Here is a 24,298-nt window from a genome sequence, read left to right on the forward strand (position 1 = left end):
CGGCCTGTATCTGGGGTCTTTATTTCTTCTTCCTGGACCTTGTATTAAGATAGACTTTCCCCTTTGGCCTGCAGAGCCCTTTGCTCCGCCCGCTTCAGCTCAGCCCCTGGGCAGTTCCTACGCCATCACCAGCTTTGGTGTCCTCATTTGCTCATGGTTGAGTTTACACCAATGAAACACCCATTAGAGAAAGGGCACGTTACCAGACTTTATCCCTGGTGCAGCAGTCCAGAGTCACGTCAGCACACGAGGGAGCTCTGCCTGGAGACTGACATGTGCACCATTTCTAGGACGGCCAGACAGCGAACCCCCGTTTGTTGCAATGCTCCTTCTTTCTCTTTGGCTAAAAGCCGCGCCACGGCCCATTCCACCCGTGGCCCATTGAGATACACTGTGCTCATTGCCAGCATGTCCAGCCCAGCCCGTGAGCCTGAGCCTGCTTCAGGGAACAACAGAAGAACTTCTGATGCCACCACACGGGGCCTATTTACCATGGTTGTTACCGAGCAGCTGACATTTCAAGGCAAACCTTCCAGTTTTACACCATGACTCTTGACGTCACTGCAGTGCAGTTACTCCTGGTGTACACCAGCGTGAGTAGAGAATCAGGCCCTCTGTTTAGATAAATACCAAAACCTCCTTATTTACCGTGTTTCCCACCCGTTCACTCCATGTGCTTCATTGCTAAGTCACATTCGCATGTAAAAATAGTGTCACTGGCCATTAAGAGTTTCCGATACTCCTCTGCTTGCTCCCTGCTTGGCATTACGTTGCATTAACATCATCCTGTCCTGGAGATGTCCCAGCAAGTTGCTGTGTAGATGACTACACTACCGCCAGCCAAGGACTCTCACATGAGATGGGGAACAAGCCCTTAGCAGCAGATGACCCCCCCGACAGATACATGGATGGTGAGGGAGGGGGAAAAGGGCTGAAATTGAACAATGAGCTGTAGTGCTCTCTTGACACCCCCATCTCTGAGACCCTTGCCCAAAAGACGGCCAGGCCCTGCAGCCTGCGTATGGGAACAAATCCTCAGGCAACTGGGGAGTCGTGTCCCCTCCCTACAACCTGGGGTGGTCTGCGGAGCCAACACAATGGAATAGACTCTGCAAAGAGCCCACACCTTCCCCTCTGGGCACAAAAGGATAGGAAAGGACCAGGTAGTGTCCTGCAGACAGTGAGGAACGCCGGGCCTGATCCTGCTGCCCAGGAACCTCATAAAGCAGGATCAGTCTCTCCCTCCTCTTCTCCCCCTCCCTGCCCCACCCACAGGGTTGGGAGGTCACTGTTCCAGCCAGCCACAGGCTTCCATGGGGAGTTGCCACTGGCCTGCAGCCCAGCATCCCTGATCCATATCATGGTCTCATGGGGAAGCCAGAGGGCATGGCCCCAGGAGTGACAGCTGGACCCAGGGGGGCACAGTTCACTGTGGGTCCTGCTGACTCGGGAGAGCCAGGGCTGTGATTGATTTGGGGACCGGGTTATCTTTCCCCTTCAGACATGGATAAAAAGGGCAGACTCAGCACCGTGCCCCAAGCACGGCAGGGCTTCCTCCAAAGGGCAGCACATGGTAAAATAAACAAGGAAGAGGAGCCGCTCCCAGTGATGAGAGCAGGGAACATCTCAGCTAATAGCTAGCATCCTGCCAAGACCCCGGCCCTCTCCCCCAGGCCCAGACTGAGGAGCTGCAGCTGGGGAAGCGCCACCTGGGGACTCCGGAAGGGAAGCATCTTTTGCAGGGCTTTCCTTGAACAAGCCTGTTTTTGTTGGGTGTATGGGAAAACAGCCACTGAGCCCATCATGTGTGCCAAACAAGCCCAAGGGAGGGAGACACTGCTTCCGGAGGCCTCCGAGATCCCGCTGGCTTTGGGGTCCCAGACTATAATGCCAGGGACTTCATGTCCATCAGAATCATTCTGGCTACAAGGATCAGGACTCAGCAGCCATTGCTGGGTGGGGGGCAGGTTTTCTAAAGAGCTCAGCTCCCACGTGGGCATGTCAATAAGTGGCCTGTGCTGCCTATCCAAGAGCTCAGGGCCTCCACTGGATAGAGGAGGAGAGATGGGTATTAAGGAAAGAGAGAGAAACTACAAGGAACTAAGCATGTCGGGTGCTGAGCTCTGCTCCCATAGCTAGGATGTGCAGGGCGCTGTACGGACACAGAAAGACCTGCCCCCAGGAACCCCTAATCTGGGACAGACGGCAAACCACCCTGAGATGCCGGTGATGGGCAGGGGCCCAGGAGGGAGGGAAGGGGCTCCCAGCCCTTCAGGGCAAATGCATGAGTTAAGTCAACTTGTTTAGAGAAGGTTAGCAAAGCTCCACCAAGCAGGAATAAAGGGGGCATAATAACCCCATGCTGTTCCTGTCGTTCAAAGGCAGCAGGGGCACATGGCTTTCATTCCGGGCTTGCTGCAGGCCTGGGCTGGAGTCTGGATTTTAATTGCTCCCTACAGCCAGGGTCTGCTTTTATGCAGCAATGCATTTACTGAATTACGGAATACATGTGAACTGGTCCCCCAGGGCCAAGAAATAACCAGAGAGTGAGAGCCGCACCGCGCCGTCCCGCGGAGGAGGGAGCGGAATGCTAACAATGGCTATGCATCACTTTACGGCTTTGGGGGCCTGATTTTCAAAGAGGGGGGCAGTGATAACCCTAAATGACCAGGCACAATGGACTCCAGCCAGTGCCCTGTTCTCAGACAAGGTGGCACATACAGGTCCTGGTCCTGCCACCAGAGACATGGGGCTGGCAGGATCATCCCCGGTGAATCCGATCGCAGGACCGGGGCTGTGCACGCTATTGGCCTGAGTTTCAGAGGGGCTGAGCTCCAGCAGCTGCCCTTGGAGGGCATGAGAGCCAGCGGTGCTGCGCATCAGGCCACAGTTTGCACGAGTGCCTTCAAGGACCTGCTGCAATCCCCACAATTTAAAATTCGTGACTAATCAAATCTTGATGGCAAAAGCATTTAAGTCCAAAGCCAGGTCAAACACCAACACACCTCCTGCCCCTCCCCCCACCGTACCAAGCCAACCTAGCCATTAAAACTCCAGTAGCCAGGCACGAGGAATAACAGACTCCTCAGATCTGGGGCCACGCCTTGTAGAGCGCCCCCTAGGAGTGCTTAGCATATTAACAAGGAGAAGGCTCCACCCAGCTTTCACTAACCATTTGCTCTAATCCTTAGGATAAAGGCTCCAGAAACAGATTTATCTTCTTACCAGCCACCTTCCCCTTATCACCCGGATCCTGGGGCTGGCAGCCCTTAGCAAAACACTGACCAAGGAAGGAAAAAACCCATGTGCTTCTCCCAGCGTTGAGAAAACACATTAAGGCCTCGGGTCCCCGGGGACGGAAAGGGAACAGCAACCCTTTCCTCCCTGCAACAGCCGGTCGAGGAGGGGCTGGACCAGCATGCACTTGGAAGGCAAGCAGTCCTTCTGCATGTGGGTGTGATGAGTGTATGGGAAAGGGCAGGACACAGGTTGTGTGTGGCTAGTTGTGTGTTGGACGCACTAAGTTGTGGGCGTGCTGTATGTGCAGGGTTATGGCCTTGCCCACGCCAACCTTTTCCCTCTCAAACCCCTTAGCACTGCTGCCTCGGTTCAGATGGGAGCAGGCTTGGTCAGAAAAGTGGTTGGAACCACAGCCCTGTCTGCAGTAATTCTCCCCAGCGCTGCTCCTGGCAGAGCTGAAAGAGCAGTGCCGAAGAGGGGAAACTGTAGGGCAAAAGGCTAGTTTAGATACAGTCTCTGTGTGTGTGATCGGGGGAATGTATATGTGGAGCAGAATGGGGGGGGGGGTTGTATCTGGGTGTCCGTGCCGTATGTACATATGAAGTGTGTGTGTGAGACAAGGGGTGTTGGAGCCCATGTGGCGTGGTTTGGGTGGTTGTACACTGTACGCGTGCCTGTGGGGAGCTGGAGAGTGTGTGTGTGGCAGCTACCTGCTGTGTGGGGGGATCAACAGCGGGAATGAAAACGTGTGTGGGAGGGGGTTGAATGCACCTGTGTGATGCGGGGGGGCGAGTGTATGTGTTGTGGGAGAGGGGAGAATGGGTGCGCCTTGGAGTGGGTGTGCGGGAATGAGTGGGTGTGCTGTGAAGGGTGGATTTGTTTGCTTGTGTTGGGAGATGAATGTGTGTGTTATGATCTGTCTGTGTGTGTGTTATATTGTGCGGAGATATCAGGGTATGTGCTGTGTGTGGGTATGTGGGGGAGGATATGAGGGTATGTGTTGTGTGTGGGTGTGCTATGAGCATTTGTGTTGTGTGTAGTTGTGTGATTTCTCAAGGTTATATATGTAAGACTTCCCCATGGCAGAATGTGTAAGACAGAGAGAGAGAGAGAGTCAGTCTAAAGGACAGTATGTGTGTGTATGTGTGACTCCCGTGGCAGTGTGTGAGTGTGTGACTCCCGTGGCATGTGTGTGACTCCCGTGGCAGTGTGTGAGTGTGTGACTCCCGTGGTATGTGTGTGACTCCCATGGCAGTGTGTGTGTGTGTGTGTGTGTGCATTCACACAAGAGGGATCCTCCCCTGCGGCGTGTGTGCATTCCAAAGGCACCATGTTATCATAAGACTCAGAGACAAAGGCTCCCCACCCCCCGCATCCCCACAGCAGGGGTGGCTGGGCCCACAAGGTGGCTCCTACCAATGCCAACAGATCACCCCAAAGCTCCCCTCCTCTGCGGGTGGAATTTTAACTCAGCCCCTCCAGCACCTCACTGGTGTCTAGGGGATCCGGTACGTGGGGTGTCTATGGCCAGGGAGTAAGGTGGGGGGTGACCTTGTGTTGAGGGTGAGTGCATGTGGCTGTGTGTTGCCTGTGGAGGGAAGGAGTGTGTGTGTTGTTGCTTGTGTGTGCGTGTGCTGTTGACACTGGGGCACGTGTACCTGCGAGCTGTTGTTGCTGGGGGTGTGTAGCTGTACACTATTGTGTGCTTGCTGCCGAGGGTGGGGGTGTGTGCAGCCCGCTATTATCGCTGGTGTGGGTATGCGCACTGGTGGCCGGGTGTGTGCACGCTCTGTGGTGTGTGCTCCTGTTGCTGCTGTGTGTGTCTGTGAACCTGGGCTGGTATTGCCGGGGGGCAGTGCCGTCAGCACTGAAGGGGGCTGGCTGGAGCCACCGCACTCGCCTCTCAACCCAAGCGAACAGGAGCCCACCGTGTTCCCTTCTGCCTCTCCTCAAGCTTCGCTCTGTGATGGGAGGCAGGGGGTGGGGGGGACACGCTGGAAGGGGGGGAGAAGCGATGTGCGGGGGCAGGCTGGGATTCTGGACGGGGCAGGGGTGTGCGGGGGGGGGGCAGGGGCTGGCAGTCTGGACCAGGGTGTGCCTGGGGCGGGGCGGGGGGGGGCTGGGATTCTGGACGGGGACAGGGGTGTGCGGGGGGGGGCAGGGGCTGGCAGTCTGGAGCAGGGTGTGCCTGGGGCGGGGGGGGGCTGGGATTCTGGACGGGGGCAGGGGTGTGCGGGGGGGCAGGGGCTGGCAGTCTGGAGTGGGGTGTGCCTGGGGCGGGGGGGGGGCTGGGATTCTGGAGGAGGGCAGGGGTGTGCGGGGGGGGGCAGGGGCTGGGAGTCTGGAGCGGGGTGTGCCTGGGGCGGGGGGGGCTGGGATTCTGGATGGGGGCAGGGGTGTGCGGGGGGGGCAGGGGCTGGCAGTCTGGAGCGGGGTGTGCCTGGGGCGGGGGGGGCTGGGATTCTGGAGGAGGGCAGGGGTGTGCGGGGGGGGGCAGGGGCTGGGAGTCTGGACCGGGGTGTGCCTGGGGCGGGGGGGGGGGGGGGCTGGGATTCTGGACGGGGCAGGAGCTGGTAGTCTCGACCGGGGTGTGCCTGGGGCGGGGGGGGCAGGGGTGTGCGGGGGGGGGCAGGGGCTGGCAGTCTGGAGCGGGGTGTGCCTGGGGCGGGGGGGGGCTGGGATTCTGGAGGGGGGCAGGGGCTGGGAGTCTGGACCGGGGTGTGCCTGGGGCGGGGGGGGGCTGGGATTCTGGAGGGGGGCAGGGGTGTGCGGGGGGGGCAGGGGCTGGCAGTCTGGAGCGGGGTGTGCCTGGGGCGGGGGGGCTGGGATTCTGGAGGGGGGCAGGGGTGTGCGGGGGGGGGCAGGGGCTGGCAGCGTGGAGCGGGGTGTGCCTGGGGCGGGGGGGGGCTGGGATTCTGGAGGGGGGCAGGGGTGTGCCTGGGGCGGGGGGGCTGGGATTCTGGAGGGGGGCAGGGGTGTGCCTGGGGCGGGGGGGGGCTGGGATTCTGGACGGGGGCAGGGGTGTGCGGGGGGGGCAGGGGCTGGGAGTCTGGAGCGGGGTGTGCCTGGGGCGGGGGGGCTGGGATTCTGCAGGGGGGCAGGGGTGTGCGGGGGGGGCAGGGGCTGGGAGTCTGGAGCGGGGTGTGCCTGGGGCGGGGGGGCTGGGATTCTGGAGGGGGGCAGGGGTGTGCGGGGGGGGCAGGGGCTGGCAGTCTGGAGTGGGGTGTGCCTGGGGCGGGGGGGGCTGGGATTCTGGAGGGGGGCAGGGGTGTGCGGGGGGGGGCAGGGGCTGGCAGCCTGGAGCGGGGTGTGCCTGGGGCGGGGGGGGGGCTGGGATTCTGGAGGGGGGCAGGGGTGTGCCTGGGGCGGGGGGGCTGGGATTCTGGAGGGGGGCAGGGGTGTGCCTGGGGCGGGGGGGGGCTGGGATTCTGGACGGGGGCAGGGGTGTGCGGGGGGGGCAGGGGCTGGGAGTCTGGAGCGGGGTGTGCCTGGGGCGGGGGGGCTGGGATTCTGCAGGGGGGCAGGGGTGTGCGGGGGGGGCAGGGGCTGGGAGTCTGGAGCGGGGTGTGCCTGGGGCGGGGGGGCTGGGATTCTGGAGGGGGGCAGGGGTGTGCGGGGGGGGCAGGGGCTGGCAGTCTGGAGCGGGGTGTGCCTGGGGCGGGGGGGGGGCTGGGATTCTGGAGGGGGGCAGGGGTGTGCGGGGGGGGGCAGGGGCTGGCAGCCTGGAGCGGGGTGTGCCTGGGGCGGGGGGGGGGGGCTGGGATTCTGGAGGGGGGCAGGGGTGTGCCTGGGGCGGGGGGCAGGGGCTGGGAGTCTGGAGCGGGGTGTGCCTGGGGCGGGGGGGGCTGGGATTCTGGAGGGGGGCAGGGGTGTGCGGGGGGGGGGCAGGGGCTGGCAGCCTGGGGCGGGGTGTGCCTGGGGCGGGGGGGCTGGGATTCTGCAGGGGGGCAGGGGTGTGCCTGGGGCGGGGGGCAGGGGCTGGCCCAGGCCAGCCCGGCCCCCGGGGGTGGGTCTCCGGCCCCGCCGCAGCGGGGGGGCAGCGGCGGGAGCCCCCTTTATAGGCGGCGGGCGGCGGCGGCGGGGCGCAGTGCGGGGCCATGGAGGAGGCGGCCGCGGAGGCGCTGGGCGGCGAGCCCTACTATTACTACGGGGAGGCGAACGAGAGCGGGCCGGGCGCGCAGTGCGAGTGGCCGGCGGACTGGGAGGTCTCCTTCTCGCTGCTGCCCGTGCTTTACATGCTGGTCTTCGTGCTGGGGCTGTCGGGCAACGGGCTGGTGATCTTCACCGTGTGGCGGGGCCCGCGGGCCAAGCGCCGCTCCGCCGACGCCTACATCGGCCACCTGGCGCTGGCCGACCTGGCCTTCGTGGTGACCCTGCCGCTGTGGGCCGCCTACACGGCGCTGCGCTTCCACTGGCCCTTCGGCTCGGCGCTGTGCAAGCTCAGCAGCTACCTGGTGCTGCTCAACATGTTCGCCTCCGCCTTCTGCCTGGGCTGCCTGAGCTTCCAGCGCTACCTGGCCGTCGCGCGCCCGCTGCCGCGCCCGCGGCCCCCGCGCCCCCGCGCCGCCGCGCGGCTGCCGCTGGCCGCGCTCTGGCTGCTGGCCGGCCTGCTGGCCCTGCCCGCCCTGCTGCTGCGCGACGCGCAGCCCGGCGCGCCCGGCAACCTCACCGTCTGCGACATGGACTTCAGCGGCGTGGCCAGCCCGCAGGCCGAGCGCTACTGGCGGGGCGCGCTGGGCCTGGGCACCACGGCGCTGGGCTTCCTGCTGCCGCTGCTGCTCATGACCCTCTTCTACTGCGGCATCGGCGCCACCGTCAGCCGCCACTTCCAGCACCTGCGCAAGGCGCAGGAGAAGCGGCGGCTGCTGCGCACCATCGCCACGCTGGTGGCGGTGTTCGCCCTCTGCTGGCTGCCCTTCCACCTGCTCAAGGGCCTCTACGTGCTCAGCGAGCTGGAGCTGCTGGACCTGCCCTGCGCCTTCCTCGGCCTCGTCGCGCTGCTGCACCCCTACGCCACCTGCCTGGCCTACATCAACAGCTGCCTCAACCCCTTCCTCTACGCCTTCTTCGACCTGCGCTTCCGCGCGCAGTGCCGCCTGCTGCTGGGGCTGCGCCCGGCGCTGCGCGGCCCGGCCGGCTCCGGCTCCGGCTCCGGCTCCTCCACGCTCAGCGCCCAGACGCAGAAATCCGAGCTCCACTCCCTGGCCACCAAGGTGTAGCGCCCGCGGAGCCCCGCGCCCCAGACTGACGCGCGGCCCGCCCGCGCTGGGTGAGGCGCCGCCGGGAGCTCGGCGCGGTTCGGCTCCGAGGCGGCGGGATCCGCAGCAGCAGCCCCGGCTCTGGCCGCTGCACCCGCTTGGTCCCAGCCGCTGCTCGGGGGGTCCGGGTTCCCCGCCCGCCCGCCGGCCCGGCGCTCCCTGCCGGTTCGATTAGGGCCGGGAGCCCCCGGAGCTGGGCTGGTCCCTACGGGAGGCTCCGTCCCTGTAAACCAATAAAATAGTTTTTCAGGAACTCTGCAGCGCTGGTCAGATTCTTGGTGGCGGCAGCGCTGGGGGGGTCTGGTGCGGGGCTGTGAACGGGGGGTCCGGTTTGGGCTGTACAGGATCCGGTTTGGGAGCGGGGCTGTGCTGGGTCCGCTCGCAATAACCGGGCAGCCCCTGGGCAGAGAATTCCCCATCCTTGGGGCGCAGCGAGGGGAGGCTCCGGGACTGGGGGAAAGCCCCGGGCTGATCCCTTTCACCTCCCAGGCGAGGGAAGGGTGCGGGGTCCAGTCCCGGGCTGGTCAAGGGTGGGTGCGGGCCGAACTGCCCTTGCCACTTCTGCTGACGATGGAAAGAGCTTCCCTGCCGGGGCAGCCCCCCCCCCAGTCCCCCGCAACAATAGCGGGCCCCTCTCCCTCACCTCTGCGGGGCCGCTCCCCTCTGCCGCAGGATGTGCCTGGGACCGGTCCCGCCATGGGGAGCTTTAGGCGCAGGCAGCCTGGCTGGCCCCTGGGGTGCCCCTCTTTTGGGGTGACTCAATCCCCCCAGGCACCCTCGCTCCCCGGGCCAGCTCTCTGCCCCTCCCCTCCAGCCCCCGGGCAGTTCTGCTGATCCCACTCATACAGATCGTGTAAGAGAAGGGGGAAGCCCAGGGGACACCAGGGTTGATCAGAGAGCAGCTCCACTAGGGGAGAGGGGGTGGCTGGCCTGAGCAGAGGACACAAGGCCAAGGTGGGGTAGGTCTGGCAGGGCTATTCTCCTGATCCAGGGTGGAGGCAGAAATGGAAAGGGAGCCAACAGCAGCACAGCTAACCTGGGGAACTCACTGCCACAAGGTGTAACTGAGGCCAAGGACTTTGCTGGAGTCCTAACAGGAGTGGGCATTTAAATGGTAATAACTGTTATCACCTGCACTTACACCAGAACATACCCCCCCACCTGTAGAGGCATGAGCCAACTCCCGCCTGCCTGGAGCTGGAAGAATAAGTTGTGATATGAACCATCCGCAGAAGCAGGAGGTGCCGGGTCTGAAGGGGTCTAGCTGTCCCTGTGTGGTGTGCTGCCTGCCAGAGGTGCCATTAAAACACTGCCGGCTCCAGCGTGCACTGGCGCTGTGACCTTCGCCATGGTCCCTGTTCCTAGAGTGGGAACCACCACAAATCCTGGGCCCAATCTAAGGGCTGCTGGTGACAGATGCCTGGGTTATAACCGCACCCACACTGTGTGTCACTGTGCCCCCCACTAGAGAGGCTCCTCTGCCAGGCTGTTGCGGGAGGGGGTAGCGCTCTAGTGGTAAATGAGATAAGCTCAAACTCATGGCCAGATGCTACCCTTAGCAGCACTGGTGTAAATCCAGAGTAACTCTGCTGATGGTGGTAACTGCATTTACATGTGTGATTGTGCCCCTGCTAATGTGTACACTCACACACACCATACACACACACAAACCACACATCTGCACGCACACACAACCACACACACACCTAGTATGAAAAATTGGGACAGGGTGGGGGGGTAATAGGAGCCTATATAAGAAAAAGCCCCAAATATCGGGACTGTCCCTATAAAATCGGGACATCTGGTCACCCTACACACACACACACCCCACACAGGCACAAACACATTACACCCCTCCCCCCGAATTCTGGCCCTCTCTGACAGTAGTGCCAGGATTCACCGTAAACCAGATTCCTTTGTATGCCACCATATTCCCATTGGAGGAGGAGTTGGGGATGGAGGGCAGGGGGAGGCAGCAGGCTCCATGCTTACCACAAACCCATTTTGAGGGTGGGAGAGGGACCCTGCCCTGCATTTGCTCGGAGCCCATCCTCAGGGACAAGGGCAGCAGCACTGGCCACTGGCAGGGCTGAGCATGCCTGTGCTCGCTGGGGGACCAGCCAGGCGTGCCTGGGGCCGGGCAGAGGGCTGAGCTTGGGGGAAGGGGGCTGGGGAAAGGGTGGGGAGCGGTGATGGGAAAAGGCGGTGAGGTTGGGAAGGGATCAAGGTAAGGCGAGAGAGAAGCCTGGGAGTTGGAGGTTCTGGAAAGGGGGTGGGGAGGTGTGTCGGAGAAAGACGTGGCAGAGCACCTGGGGATGGAGGGAGTTCTAGAGGGCGACCCAAAGGTGGGAACAGTGGGTGTGCTTCTGACATTGATGGATGCAATCGCAGCTCTAGGGTTGAGAAGAGCTGGGTGGGGGATGGAGCACATGCTACCCGCCCCTGCCCCAGGACGTATTACATTACGATTCATTTTTTGCAGCACATTGGGAGCGAGCTCCCCGCTACAAATCAGAGGGCGTCTCAGTCCCTTCGTAAGGAACTTTCCTTGCCAGCCAACCTGCAGCTGAGAGCACTGAGCTGATCAGAGCAGTGCAGAGGCTGTGGGGGATTCAACAGGGCTTCCTCTCACTGCCCCTCGCCAGTCAGGTGGGGCTGGGAGGGTCCAGGTTCAGGCCAAAGCACACACCTGGGTGTACAGGGCAGCAATTCTTTCCCATAACCAACACCCCTCCTCCAGCAGGACCCTACCAACTCGCTCGGTGCCGGTGCCCACTAGAACCATCCCCGCAGCTTGCAGCACCCTGGCAGTGCCCGTCACCAAGCCCAGCTTTACACTTCTCTTCTGGGCGGTGTGGCCTGGCACGAGTGGCAACACAAGCGGGGGGCCCGCAGCCCAGCAGCAGGGGTCCCTGTCATGAAGGGATTCACTCCTCGCCTGCATTTCCCCAGCGGAAGGCCAGGCGGCTGCCACACACCAGCAGTGTAACTGCTCTTCCAGAGGGCTGGGGCTGCTATCCCAGCGCGTGACGCCAAGGCCAGTTCCCAGCCTGATCGCTGACTCTGACGGGGCTGAACTGGGCATCAGGACCCAGCCTTTCAGAACCACGGGATTTGTTTTTGAGGCTGGATTGAACCTGTAGGAGCAGTGAGCTCAGGGTGTCTGCAGGGAGGGGGGACAGAGAAGGGGGCTAGTAGGTTATAGGTCAGATCTGCTAGCTCCTCCTCCCCTGCACTGTCTGTAAGCTGTAAACGTAAAGAGCTCATGTTAGCCATCTCCCAGGAAGATCATGAGAGCTCAGGTTTCAGAGTAGCAGCCGTGTTAGTCTCTAAGATGCCACAAGGACTCATTATTTCTGCTGATACAGACTAACACATTTATTTGGGCATCAGCTTTCGTGGGTTAGAACCCACTTCATCAGATGCATGGAGTGAAAATACAGGAGCAGGTATAAATACATGAAAGGATGGGGGTTGCTTTACCAAGTGTGAGGTCAGTCTAACGAGATAAATCAATTAACAGCAGGATACCAAGGGAGGAAGTGGTAAGCGACTGGCCCATTACAGACAGTTGACAAGCTCCCTTCCTGCCAGAGGGAACTCACTGCAATCCTCACCTCAGCCACCATAGTAGGATGTCTGTGAGCCAGGACGCCTGGTTTCCACCCTGACCCTAGGAGGGGAGTGGGATGTAAGGGGTTAAAGCAGGGAGAGTTGGGAGTGGGACTCCTGAGGTGTCCGGCAGTGACCCTCTGCAGCTTGGGCCCAGTGCGCTGTGCGATCCCACGGCCTGAAGCTGCTGCCAGAGAGCCCAGCCTGTGCATCCCACGTCTTCAGTCCAGCCCATGCTTCCCAGCTGTGCCTTGTGTCTCGTTAAAAAACCTCCCTTCCCCTTGGGGGCTCATCCCTCCCCCGGACCTGCAGACTCCTGCCCCCTACCCCCACTCCCATACGCATCGCTCAGCCAGGCTGCTCATTGCCTCTCTGCTTGCTGCCAGTCTTGCCCTGAGACCCAGCAGACAGTGAGCCAAAGAAAGGCTAGCAAACGTATTATCATTTGTGGGTGTATTCTCAGCCCAGTCACTCCCGTGCCTGCTCCCTGCGCTGCCTGGTTACTGGACTATCACCTCGCAGCCCTTCGGCTTTTCACACATGGAAGCGAAAGCACCAGGCACCTCCAAGGCAGAGTGCCCCTCGCACCTCCCTGCTTGCCTCACAGAGGAGGCAGCCTGGGAACGGCTGGAGCAGGCCAACAGGAGCAATTTGTGACCATTTAACAGAGCATTGGAACACCATTAGCAGGGGACTTCAAAGGGGAATGAAGGAGCCGCTGGGGGGCTGGGAGCCAGCAGGCGTCCCCACAGCCTGGCCTTTCACAGCCTCCTTCCAGCATACTGGGCAAAGCCAATGAAGCCAAGGTGGGGGAACTCTGTGATCAGGGCCGCAGAGCAGAGAAAAATCCTGGGGCTCCATTGCATTGTGGAAAGCCCAAGAGGAAGGAAGGAGGAGGGGCCAGGCTCTCCCATCTAATCCCCTGCCCCTCAGGGGCACTCCAGCCCCAGGGCCTGGCTGAGGCTTTTCAAGGGAGCAGAGATTTTAGGGCCTGGTTTTGAGGAAGAGCTCGGCATCAGCCCCCTGGATCTCAAGCCCCCTTCGAGGCATCTCCAGTTGAGCACCCAACATCACAAGCGTCTGCAGGAAATCCTGGCCCAGAGTGTATGGCTGGCGGTTGGTGCGGCCTGACTCACCAGCCAGCTGTACGGAAGGTTACTCCAAGCCTGGAAGCTTTCACTGTCACTCTTGACAGTCTCTCCCCCTCCCCTGGCCTTGGATCAACATCTGTCTCCAGCATCTGCCCAGTCAGCAGGGCCTCCCCCTTCATTTGTCATACCTCTGCCCTTCTCGAGGGCCCAAAGGATTTCTGCGTATGCCAGAGAAATTGTGCCCAGGCCTAGCAGAGCACCTTTGATCCCAGCTGCTCCTCACACTCGTCCTTCTCTCGGTCTCCACCCAGTGCTTCGGGACACCAGTGGCAGCTATGCCTTTCTGACCCCCAGGGAATGAGATATAAGATAAACTCACCACCCCTACCCCGCGCGGGAAAAGAGTGCCAGCACTCAGTGCCATTGCCCTGTACCCGCACCCACGGAAAGAGGGGCTGAAATGTTACTGTTTTACGCAGCCGAACAATCCCCTCTTCCCCCATCAACCCCACTGGCCCTTACTCACCATGGCTGCGGCTGGACAGCGGTGCTGTGCAAAGGTGCTCCAAAGCCAAAGTGTCAATAAGCATGTCTGGGAAGGGAGTTCTGAAACGCAGCTTTCGCTTTCCTCTGACACTGTCAATGCAAAGGTCTGTTTTAGCTGGAGCTGCTGCCCTTGGGCCTTGAGGGGTGCGGGTGTCCCCTCCACACCCGCAGATCGCCTGGCCCCGATGAGAAGGAGAAGAAAGCAGATTAGGGAAGAATTGTTCAGTGAGACCCTGCAAGCCAGGGCTGCATCGAACTGAGGGGTGAAAAGAGCAGACAGCCTGGAGAAGGAAGGAGCAGACAGGAGAAAGGCCCTGGAGTCCCAGTAGGAAAAGGGAAAGGGAGATGCACCAGGACATAATGGGGCTTCTCAGGCAGAAAACACAAATGCTGCAGACTCTTGTTGACCAGTCCCAGGCCTGGATTACCCAATAGGCAGACTAAGCACGTGTTTAGGGCAGCAAAGCAGGGGGCACCAAAAAAACATGAGATTTTTTTTTGGAAAAAAATTGATATTTGATATTTCAAAAAAAGCATCGAAGAAGTCATCATGGGAAAAATCAGAACTTTGTTAGACTTCCTTTCACTCCACTACACACTCAGAGACTGACCCTTCTTCTATTGGTGAAACAAACACCATTCCAGAACATGGGGATGTGTCAGAGACTGTAACTGATCGTCCTACTCCTAGTGGTAAAACAGACATTGTTCTAGAAGGTGTGGATGTGTCAGAGACTGAACCTGCTCATGCTGTACATAATAGGAAAAAGATCCTGGTAAGTGGGTTGATTTCAGTACCGAGGATGTAGCTTACTGGATAGGTCGTGGACCAAATGACTGTCAACACCACACTGGGCCATTTGAGAAATCACCTCGGACTTTTACCAATGGCAAACAAACAAGATATTGTCCACAAAAAATATTTTTTGGCATGAAAGTGAATGGTGAGAAATACACTCAAGAATGGCTACTGTATCCGTCAACAGGGTCTGTGTACTGTTTTGTTTGCAAGCTTTCTGCATATAAACCTTCAACATCCCGGTTTGCTGCAGATGGATTTAGTGACTGGTGGAATACTGTTTTAATTGAACAACATGAAAATAGCACTACTCCCAGAGAGTCAATGTTGACATATTTAAATCGAAGACAGGGCTTTGGATTGACACAAAAATGGGAAGAACAAATTAAAGGGGAGCGTGAATACTGGCAACGTCTTGCAGCGTGTTATAGCTGTTATTCAAACATGAGCTGAACGTGGTCTCCCTTTTTGGGGATCAAATGACACATTTGGATCATTGCAGAATGGAAATTTCTTGGGATTGTTGGAGCTTGTGGCTCAGTTTGACCCATTTTTAGCAGGCCATATCTCAAAATATGGGAATGCTGGCAAAGGTAACCCATCATACTTATCCAAGACAATATGTGACGAACTCATTGGTCTAATGAGTGACAAAGTTCGTTCAGCTATTGTGGATGAAATAAGTACTGCTGGGTACTTCAGTATATCTGTCGACTCTACACCTGATCTTTCACATATTGATCAATTGCGTATTGTACTAAGAGTGTCTGCCACAGATGGAAATTTATAACATTCCTCAATTTGAAAAGCCACACTGGTGAAGAAATGGCAAATCAAGTACTGCATTATCTGTGCCAACTTTGCAAAATAGAGTTCTCAAAGTGCAGAGGTCAATCTTATGACAACGCTGCCAACATGTCAGGGCGTTATCAAGGAATGCAGAAGAAGCTTTTAGAACAGAACAAATATGCCATATTCACACCATGTGCTGCACACTCTCTCAATCTTTTTGGCCGCAGTGCTGTCGATTGTTGTCTGGTGGCAGTAAGTTTTTTCTCAACAGTCCAGTTACTTTATACATTGTGACAAAGTTCCTCCTCTACCTTGGTGGGTCTTGGGCTTATTGGTGGATTTGCTCGCCTTGGAGCTTCACAGCAGCCCTCAATTTGGCCATTTTTGTGAACCCATAGTCCAGATAAACTCCTCCTGGGTCTGACCAGGAGTTGGGAGGATCTGGGGGGAACCCAAGCCCGCCCTCTACTCCGGGTTCCAGCCCAGGGCCCTGTGGAATGCAGCTGTCTAGAGTGCCTCCTGGAACAGCTGTGTGACAGCTACAATTCCCTGGGCTACTTCCCCATGGCCTCCTCCCAACACCTTCTTTATCCTCACCATAGGACCTTCCTCCTGGTGTCTGACAATGCTTGTACTCTTCAGTCCTCCAACAGTCTGCGTTCTCGCTCTCAGCTCCTAGCGCCTCTTGCTTCCAGCTCCTTACACGCACACCACAAACTGAAGTGAGCCCCTTTTTAAACCCAGGTGCCCTGATTAGCCTGCTTTAATTGATTCTAACAGCTTCTTGATTGGCTGAAGGTGTTCGAATCAGCCTGTCTGTCATAATTGTCTCCAGAAGGTTCCTGATTGCTCTGGAACCTTCCCTGTTACCTTACCCAGGGAAAAGGGACCTACTTAATCTGGGGCTAATATATCTGCCTTCTATTACTCTGCTGTAGCCATCTGGCCTGACCCTGTCACATATCCCCGCCCCTCCTCTGCTCAGCACTACGGGGTTGGGCAACTTGGGATGTCAGGTAGAGTACTCGTGACAAGCCATCTGCATTGCCATGGTGGCTTCCAGCCTGGTGTTGTATGGTGAATTGGAAAGGTTGTAGGGACAGGAACCATCTGGTCATCCTTGCATTGTTCTCTTTATTTCGCTGCATCCATTGGAGGGATGCATGGTCGGTCACAAGGGTAAATTGTCGTCCCAGAAGGTAATAACATAGTGTTTCCATGGCCTATTTCACAGCTAGGCACTCTCTTTCAACCACAGCATACTTCTGCTCTCTCGGGAGGAGTTTCCTGCTGAGGTAGAGGACTGGGTGTTCTTCATCTACGACCATCTGCGACAGGACAGCTCCCAATCCTACTTCAGATGCATCTGTGGTAAAATGAATTCTTTGTTGAAGCACGGGGTTACTGCAGAGGGCTGTCCGTAGATCCATGAATGCTTTCTCTGCGGCATCTGTCCACTTCACCATGTCTGGACCCCAGGCTTTTATCAGGTCTGTCAGGGGACTCACTCCGTTAGCAAAATGGGGAATAAATCGTCGGTAGTACCCCACACACCCAGGAATGCCTGGACTTGCTTTTTTCGATTCGGCCGGGGACAATTTTGGATAGCCTCTAGTTTGTTTAGTTGGGGCTTGACCATGCTCCTTCCTACAATGTAGCCAAGGTATTTAGCCTCGGCTAGCCCTATAGCACACTTGGCTGGGTTGGCTGTGAGGTCAGCCTGTCTTAGCATGTCCAGAACCACTTCCACCTTTCCTAAGTGGGTTTCCCAATTGGGGGTGTGAATAATCACATCATCCAGGTTTGCCGCTGCATAACTGGTATGGGCCCGTAGGAGTTTGTCCATAAGACGCTGGAAGGTGGCAGGTGCCCCATGCAGTTCAAAAGGAAGAACAGTATATTGAAACAGACCCTCTTGTGTTGAGAATGCCGTCTTTTCTTTCGCATCTTTGGCAAGGGGAATCTGCTAGTATCCCTTTGTTAAATCAAGGGTGGTCAAAAATCGGGCATTGCCCAGGCAGTCGGCTAACTCATCGATATGGGATATGCATCGAATTTGGATATCTCATTCAGCCCAGTGAAAGTCATTACAAAACCTAGTGGTGCCATCGGGTTTGGGCACCAACACAATCGGGCTTTACCACTGACTGTGGGACTCTTCGATGACTCCCAGCTCCAACATCCTTTTTACCTCTGCCTTGATCTCCTCCCTTTTTGCTGCTGGGACCTGATAGGGCCTTAAAGTTACCTTTGCCCCAGGGTCTGTGATAATGTGGTGATATGCTTCAGTGGTCTGACCTGGTTTGGTTGAAAACACATCCTGGTATAGGTTGATCATCTCATTTACATCCTTCTTCTGGTTTGGTGTCAGATCAGTGGATATCCTGATCTGCTCATTTAGGTTATTTCCCTGGAGCGGGGTCTCTTGGGCCACTACACACGTCTCTCGTTGGTGCCAAGGCTTTAAGAGGTTAATGTGATAAATTTATTCTTGTTTCTGGCATCCTGACTGCTGCACCTTGTAGGTAACTTCCCCCACGGGTTCAACCACCTCATAGGGCCCCTGCCACTGGGCCAGAAGCTTGCTTTCTGCTGTGGGTACCAACACCATCACCCGATCCCCTGGTTGGAACTGTCAGACTTTTGCCTGGCGATTGTAATGGGTTCGCTGGGCCTCCTGCACCTTTTCCAAATGTTCCCGTACAATAGGAGTGACCCAGGCTATCCGTTCTCACATCTGCAACACATGGTCAGTTATATTTCTCCCCTCATTGGGTTCCTCTTCCCAGATTTCTATTGCGATATCTAGTATGCCACGGGGGTGGCATCCGTATAATAATTCAAAGGGGGAAAACCCAGTTGAAGCCTGAGGTACCTCCCGGATTGCAAACATAAGGTAGGGTACCCCCAAATGCCCCCCCAAAAGATGAGAATGGGCCAGACTTAATACGGCATTCTGGTGTTTTTGTGGTACTAGGATCTGCTGTACCTTCTGCCCCTGTACTGGTGCAACACGGTATAAGAGATTCTTCCTCATTATGAAGTAGGGTCCTGGTCCCTGGCTTTTCCCTTCCACGGGGACCCCCATCTATTTCAGACACCTCCTTCCTAATGTTGTCGTACCTTGGGTCTTCAGCATGGTCCCGTCCAAAATTTCCTCTCCTGGGGCTAATCTGCCCAAGATCTCGGGGTCCAGTCTAGGGTTGCCTCTACTGGTTCAGAGGCGTTTGGGTGTGGGTCAGACTTGGGTGCTTCTCTCTCCTGGGTGGCCTCCTTTTCAGCTGCTCGGGTCCGCCTACCTACGAGAGCAACCCTCTGGCTTTGGGCTAGTATTCGGGTTCCCAAGGCCTTATCTGCCCTGCTTTCCCTTTTCGTATTTCTACGCTGTCTGGGAGTGGAGAACAAATCTGGGGATATTTCAGAGAAGGTTGGGGGTTGACAGTCTACTGTGGATGCCTCACTACTTTCAGGGCTTCCCCTCCTTTTCCAATTCCCCTACCGGGAGTAATCTTTGAACCCTGGGAAGTCCCTCCCTATGAGCACCGGGTATGGGAACTTAGGGACTACACCTGCTACTACCTCAGTAGTGTTCCCCTGAATCTCGATTTTTACTTGGGTGGTGGGGTAATAACCAACTGTCCCATGGACGCATGTTATCCCCGTAAGCTTAGCCCACAGCAGCTGACTACACTTCACGAGCTTCCCCGAGACAAGCGTGATAGCACTCCCCAAATCAACCAGTGCTGTGGTCTACCCCATTTAGCTTCACTGGTCTAGTGTACATATGTGGGGTTAGTGAGACCCCCACAAGGTGGATTAGGAAGCATGGGTCTGCCCAGTTCCCCAGGTTGCACTGCATAGGCTCCTTGGTACTGGGACACTGTGCAGCTGTGTCCCCCCACTCCCCACAGGCGTAACGTCTGTATGGAGCCCTAGGCGTTCCCCCGGTCTCTTGGTTTGGGTAGTCTAACATCACAATCCTCTTCCCCGTCAGTGCTCCGACTCTTTGTGACTTCTGGTGGGCCTTCAGCCCCTCTCTTTTTCCACCTGGGTTCTCCTGGTGGCCCAGTCACCCGAGCTCTAAGGCTTGGTGCTGCTGGTTTAACCCGGAGTGCTTCTTCCTTAACTGGTCGGGTCAGCTCCCTCGCCATCCTTCGCCTTTCTACCAGCGCGACAACCTCGTCGTAGGTGGAGGGTTCGTTCTGGCTTACCCAGGTGCGAAGGTCTGGCGGTAGTCTGGCGAAGGTCTGGCGGTAGAACCTCTAGTATCTCCTCCAGACTCCGGGACTCAGTTCATAACCACTTTTGTGCGAGATGGATGAGATCATATAATTGGGACTGTGAGGTTTTGTTTTCCTGGTACCTCATATAATTGGGCCCGCACTGCGGTCGTTACCCCAGATCTGGCCAAGATCTCTGCTTTCAGCTGGGGGTAGTCTGCCGCAGCCTCTTCAGGCAAATCATAGTAGGCCTTCTGGGCCTCCCCACACAGGAATGGAGCGAGGAGGACAGACCACTGTTCTCGGGGCCAAGCCTCCCGCAGGGCTGTCCTCTCAAAGGCCAGGAGGTATGCCTCTATATCATCCTCCCGCGTCATTTTCTGCAACCAATTGCTGGCCCGCATAATCTGCATCCCATCATGGCCGCGGTTCAGCTCTGTAAGGGCCTTTACCTGGTTTACCAGTTCCCGCAATATAGCCCAGTCTTGAGCGGCCTGGTCCATCAGCAGGCGATTAGTCTCTTGCTGCAGCTGCACTGCCTCCTATTGGGTGGCTGCCTGGAAACGGGTAGCCTCCAGCTGGGCAGCCGTGGCTTGTATCAGTGCCCGCACTATATACTCCCTTGTGGTGAAAAAAAAAAACCCTCTTCCTTCCCCCCCAAACACCCTCCTTCTTCTGCCACGCTGTGAACACCAGATCCCACTTCTCACACCAGTTGTGACAAAGTTCCTCTTCTACCTTGGTGGGTCTTACGCTTATTGGTGGATTTGCTCACCTTGGAGCTTCACGGAAGCCCTCAGTTTGGCCGTTTTCGTGAACCCACAGTCCAGGTAAACTCCTCCTGTGTCTGACCAGGAGTTGGGAGGTTTGGGGGGAACCCGGGCCCGCCCTCTACTCCGGGTTCGAGCCCGGGGCCCTGTGGAATGCAGCTGTCTAGAGTGTCTCCTGGAACAGCTGTGCGACAGCTACAATTCCCTGGGCTACTTCCCCATGGCCTCCTCCCAACACTTTCTTTATCCTTACTATCGGACCTTCCTCCTGGTGTCTGATAATGCTTGTACTCCTCAGTCCTCCAACAGTCCACGGTCTCACTCTCAGCTCCTAGTGCCTCTTGCTCCCGGCTCCTTATACGCACACCACAAACTGAAGTGAGCCCCTTTTTAAACCCAGGTGCCCTGATTAGCCTGCCTTAATTGATTCTAACAGTTTCTTAATTGGCTGAAGGTGTTCTAATCAGCCTGTCTGTCTTAATTGTCTCCAGAAGGTCCTGATTGTTCTGGAACCTTCCCTGTTACCTTACCCAGGGAAAAGGGACCTACTTAGCCTGTGGCTAATATATCTGCCTTCTATTACTCTGCTGTAGCCATCTGGCCCGACCCTGTCACAACATTTTTCTCTGCCTCAACACACTGATGGGCAGTTCTTAAAACATATTTGGGCAATGATCGTGTGTTGAAATCTCTTCTAATACTCGCTGGGATGCACATGCAGTGGCAACAAGTGCAATTCTGGAGTCCTACTCAAAGACTGTGGATGCATTAGAAAGTATAGCTGAAGACCAATCACAAAAGGGAGAAACTATACGAGAGGCAGAAAAGATTGCAAACAAGATGCAAGAACTAGAGTTTGTATTCATGTTGACCATGTGGAATGAAATTTTACGACACTTTTACCACACAAGTGAAGCTCTCCAAGAAAAAGAATTGGATTTGAAAACATGTGCAGACCTCTGTCAATCATTAGCAGACAACTTACACACTTTGAGGAATGATTTTGAAAGATTTGAAGACATATCAAAAGATATCTTGCCTGATACTAACTACAAAGAAGCCCAGTCCCGCAAGCGAATCAGGAAAAAACAAGCAAATGATAGCAGTGCAACAGAAACAGCATTGAATCCTAGAGGCAAATTTCACATATCTACTTACTACGCTATAATTGATACACTTGAAGCTCATATGAAGAGGAGAGCTGAAGTGTACAAAGAAGTATCAAGTAGATTTTCTTTTCTAAACGATATGGACTTATCTGACGAACAATATTCACAAGGTTCCCAAAAGCTAGTTGACTCATACCCTGTTGACTTGAACATGAATCTCTGTGGAGAAGTGCGGCAGTTCCACTGTTATATGCGCGCAAAGTTTAATGAAACAGGAAAAATGAAATTAAGTTACATTGATCTTCATGACACAATATTGAAATATGGAATACAATGCGTATTTCCAAATGTAGAGATCGCACAACGTATTTTTCTAACAGTGATGATTACTAACTGCTCCGCAGAATGCTCTTTTTCTCAGCTTAAAAGAATAAGAAACCCTCAGAGAACAACAATGTGTCAGCACAGACTTGATTCACTTTCCCTAGTGTGTATGGAAGTGGATATGCTTCGTTGAGTCAGCTTCGATGAACTTATCCAGAATTTTGCAATCAGAGAATCTGGAAAGAAGCTATTTTAATTTCAGCATACATGTAAGTTTTGTGTCATTTCGAAAAATAAAATTTTATTTTACGGTATAGTATTGTTTTTATTTTGAATTACATATAGGGGGGCATCATAATCTTTTCAGTGCCTAGGGCCTCTAAAGGTCTTAATCCAGCCCTGACCAGTCCACCAGTCCTGGGCCGGCCTCCCTTTGCAGTCAATGAAGAACTCAATTTCAGCAGCTCCCTACACCCCCCAACATTCCCCGTAGCGTCAGGGGCCACATCCCTGCCCCTGCCGGACTGTGCCAGGGGACAGTAAGAAAAACTACAGCGTCATGTGCACTGACCTGAGAGAGCCGTGGCTGGTGTATGTTTGGCAGAAATGGACAGAAATGGGAACAAATATTTTCTAGTGTGCTAATGTTAAAGTTCTGTTAATTTATAAATTTTCACCATACTGGGTTTTAATTTCATATGAATGTTTTGTGCTGTTTCTGGTATGCAATACAGTTTTACATTTTGGAAATAAATTCCTCTTTATTACTTCATAACATATTCAACAGAATGCCTCATGCCACCAAAAGCACGTATTGCTTGTAATGGAGTAGGACCACAGAACTCTCAGGTTCAGTTACAAACACACTGTGCAGTAATTATAAATGCACAAGAAGCACTGCATAATTCCTAGGTTCATTAAAAGTCAATGTGACATTCATAAACATACACCAAGCACTACACAATTCCTAACAACCCTCAATGCTTCAGGGCCAGGTATGTCCAACACTCTGGCTGACGGTTAAAGTGGCCTTCCAATGCTTCCCTCAGCTGCATAGCTCCATGTTGAGCTCTTCTAATGGCCCCTGTGTCTGGCTGTTCAAAGTCAGCAGACAGCTGCTTTACCACTGCCCTCCAATCCAGCAGCAACTTTGCCTCACAGATTTTGTGCAGGACACAACAGGCAGCTGTAACCATTGGGAAATTTAAATCCAATCTAGTGAGTTAACAACACCAGCGCCCCTTCAGTCTGCCGAAAGCACATTCAGCTGGCATTCAGCATCTGCTGAGCTGGCAGGTGAGTCTTTTCTTGGTGCTGTCAAGGTGGCCAGTGTATGGCTTCATAAGCCAGCGGAGCAAGGGGTGAGATGGGCCCCCCAAGATCATTATTTGCATTTCAGTATCACCAATGGTAATCTGCAAATCAGGAAAGAAAGTCCCTGTTGTCTGCTTCCTGAACAGTCCTGTGTTCTTAAAGATATGCACATCATGCATCTTCCCTGACCAGGAACGCCCAACAGGACCATCTGTGACTCTGGGGTAAGGCTGTTACAGTGCTCTGGCAGTTCATACTTGTTAGTGTGCTGGTGAAAGCTAACTATAGAACATACAGCCAGTTTGGGGTGTCTGCCTTGCTTCTTGACAGTCTGCCCCAAGGTTGGCACACACAGTCGTGAACCACCCCAGGCAGCGTGACACAAAGTTCAGCCCTAAACTGCTCATCTGGCTCTAGCTAAGGTCCAATAACCAGCAATGACACCACTTATTATAGGTTTTCTAGGGGTTTCTTTGTCAGAGCTTTTCCTTTCCCCACTGGAGTCAAACCATAGTGAGAAGGTACCTCCCGGACCTGATCCTGGCATAAATATTTTGGCCAATGCTTATAGCTGTATTGTTACTACGACATAGAATCAAAGAGTGTATAGGCTTATGGTGGGATTCTGGATGTGACCAGCACTACGGGGCCTTGGGACTACTAAAGGAATGCTTGTGGGGAAATTGAGACATTGTTCACCTTCAGAAACTTCTCAGGAAAAAATATTTCCAGCTTTATGGCTGGAGAACACAGGCCATGTTAACGTGAGGACACCCCCTGCCCTCCAGCTACCCGCTGTGTCAGATTGGCGCTGTGCCCCACATTTGGCATCTTCAAAGGTCAGTCACAGGTTTATGACGGTTCCTCACATACTGGCCCAGGACCAGTGGTGGGGGGGGGCAGTGATGAGGGGCAATGGGGAACAGGAGGAGTGCCTCACACACTGGCCTGGGATCAGGGAGGGCTGTGATGGGAGGGTGATGGGGGGACAGGAGGAGCTCCTCAAACACTGGCCCAGAGCTGAGGGGGGCTGTGATGGGGGGCAGGTGACCCCAGTCGGTCAGGTAGGTGGGCCAGGGAGATACTCTCTGGGCTGGGCAGGTGACTGCCCAGAATGGAGCAGAGCTCTCTGATCTCAGCCCTCAGATAGAGCCTCCGATAGGGGCTCACTCCTCTTCCCCCAGTGCTGGCCCCCCGGGCAGGGGCCCTGCGAGTGGAGAGAG

The 24,298-nt window shown here is 56.0% G+C and overlaps 1 protein-coding gene across 1 annotated transcript; it reads left to right on the plus strand.

The window, feature by feature from the left end:
• Positions 1 to 7,308: 7,308 nt before the first annotated feature.
• On the plus strand, positions 7,309 to 8,751 carry LOC311531779 (apelin receptor B-like). The gene has a single exon (XM_084649478.1). The coding sequence runs from the start codon at positions 7,338 to 7,340 to the stop codon at positions 8,457 to 8,459; it is 1,122 nt and encodes a 373-aa protein (XP_084505604.1). The 5' UTR covers positions 7,309 to 7,337; the 3' UTR covers positions 8,460 to 8,751.
• The last annotated feature ends 15,547 nt before the right edge of the window (positions 8,752 to 24,298 follow it).

The sequence above is a fragment of the Lepidochelys olivacea genome (assembly GCF_965140295.1).
Source record: "Lepidochelys olivacea isolate rLepOli2 genome assembly, chromosome: 15".
Classification (NCBI taxonomy): Eukaryota; Metazoa; Chordata; order Testudines; family Cheloniidae; genus Lepidochelys; species Lepidochelys olivacea.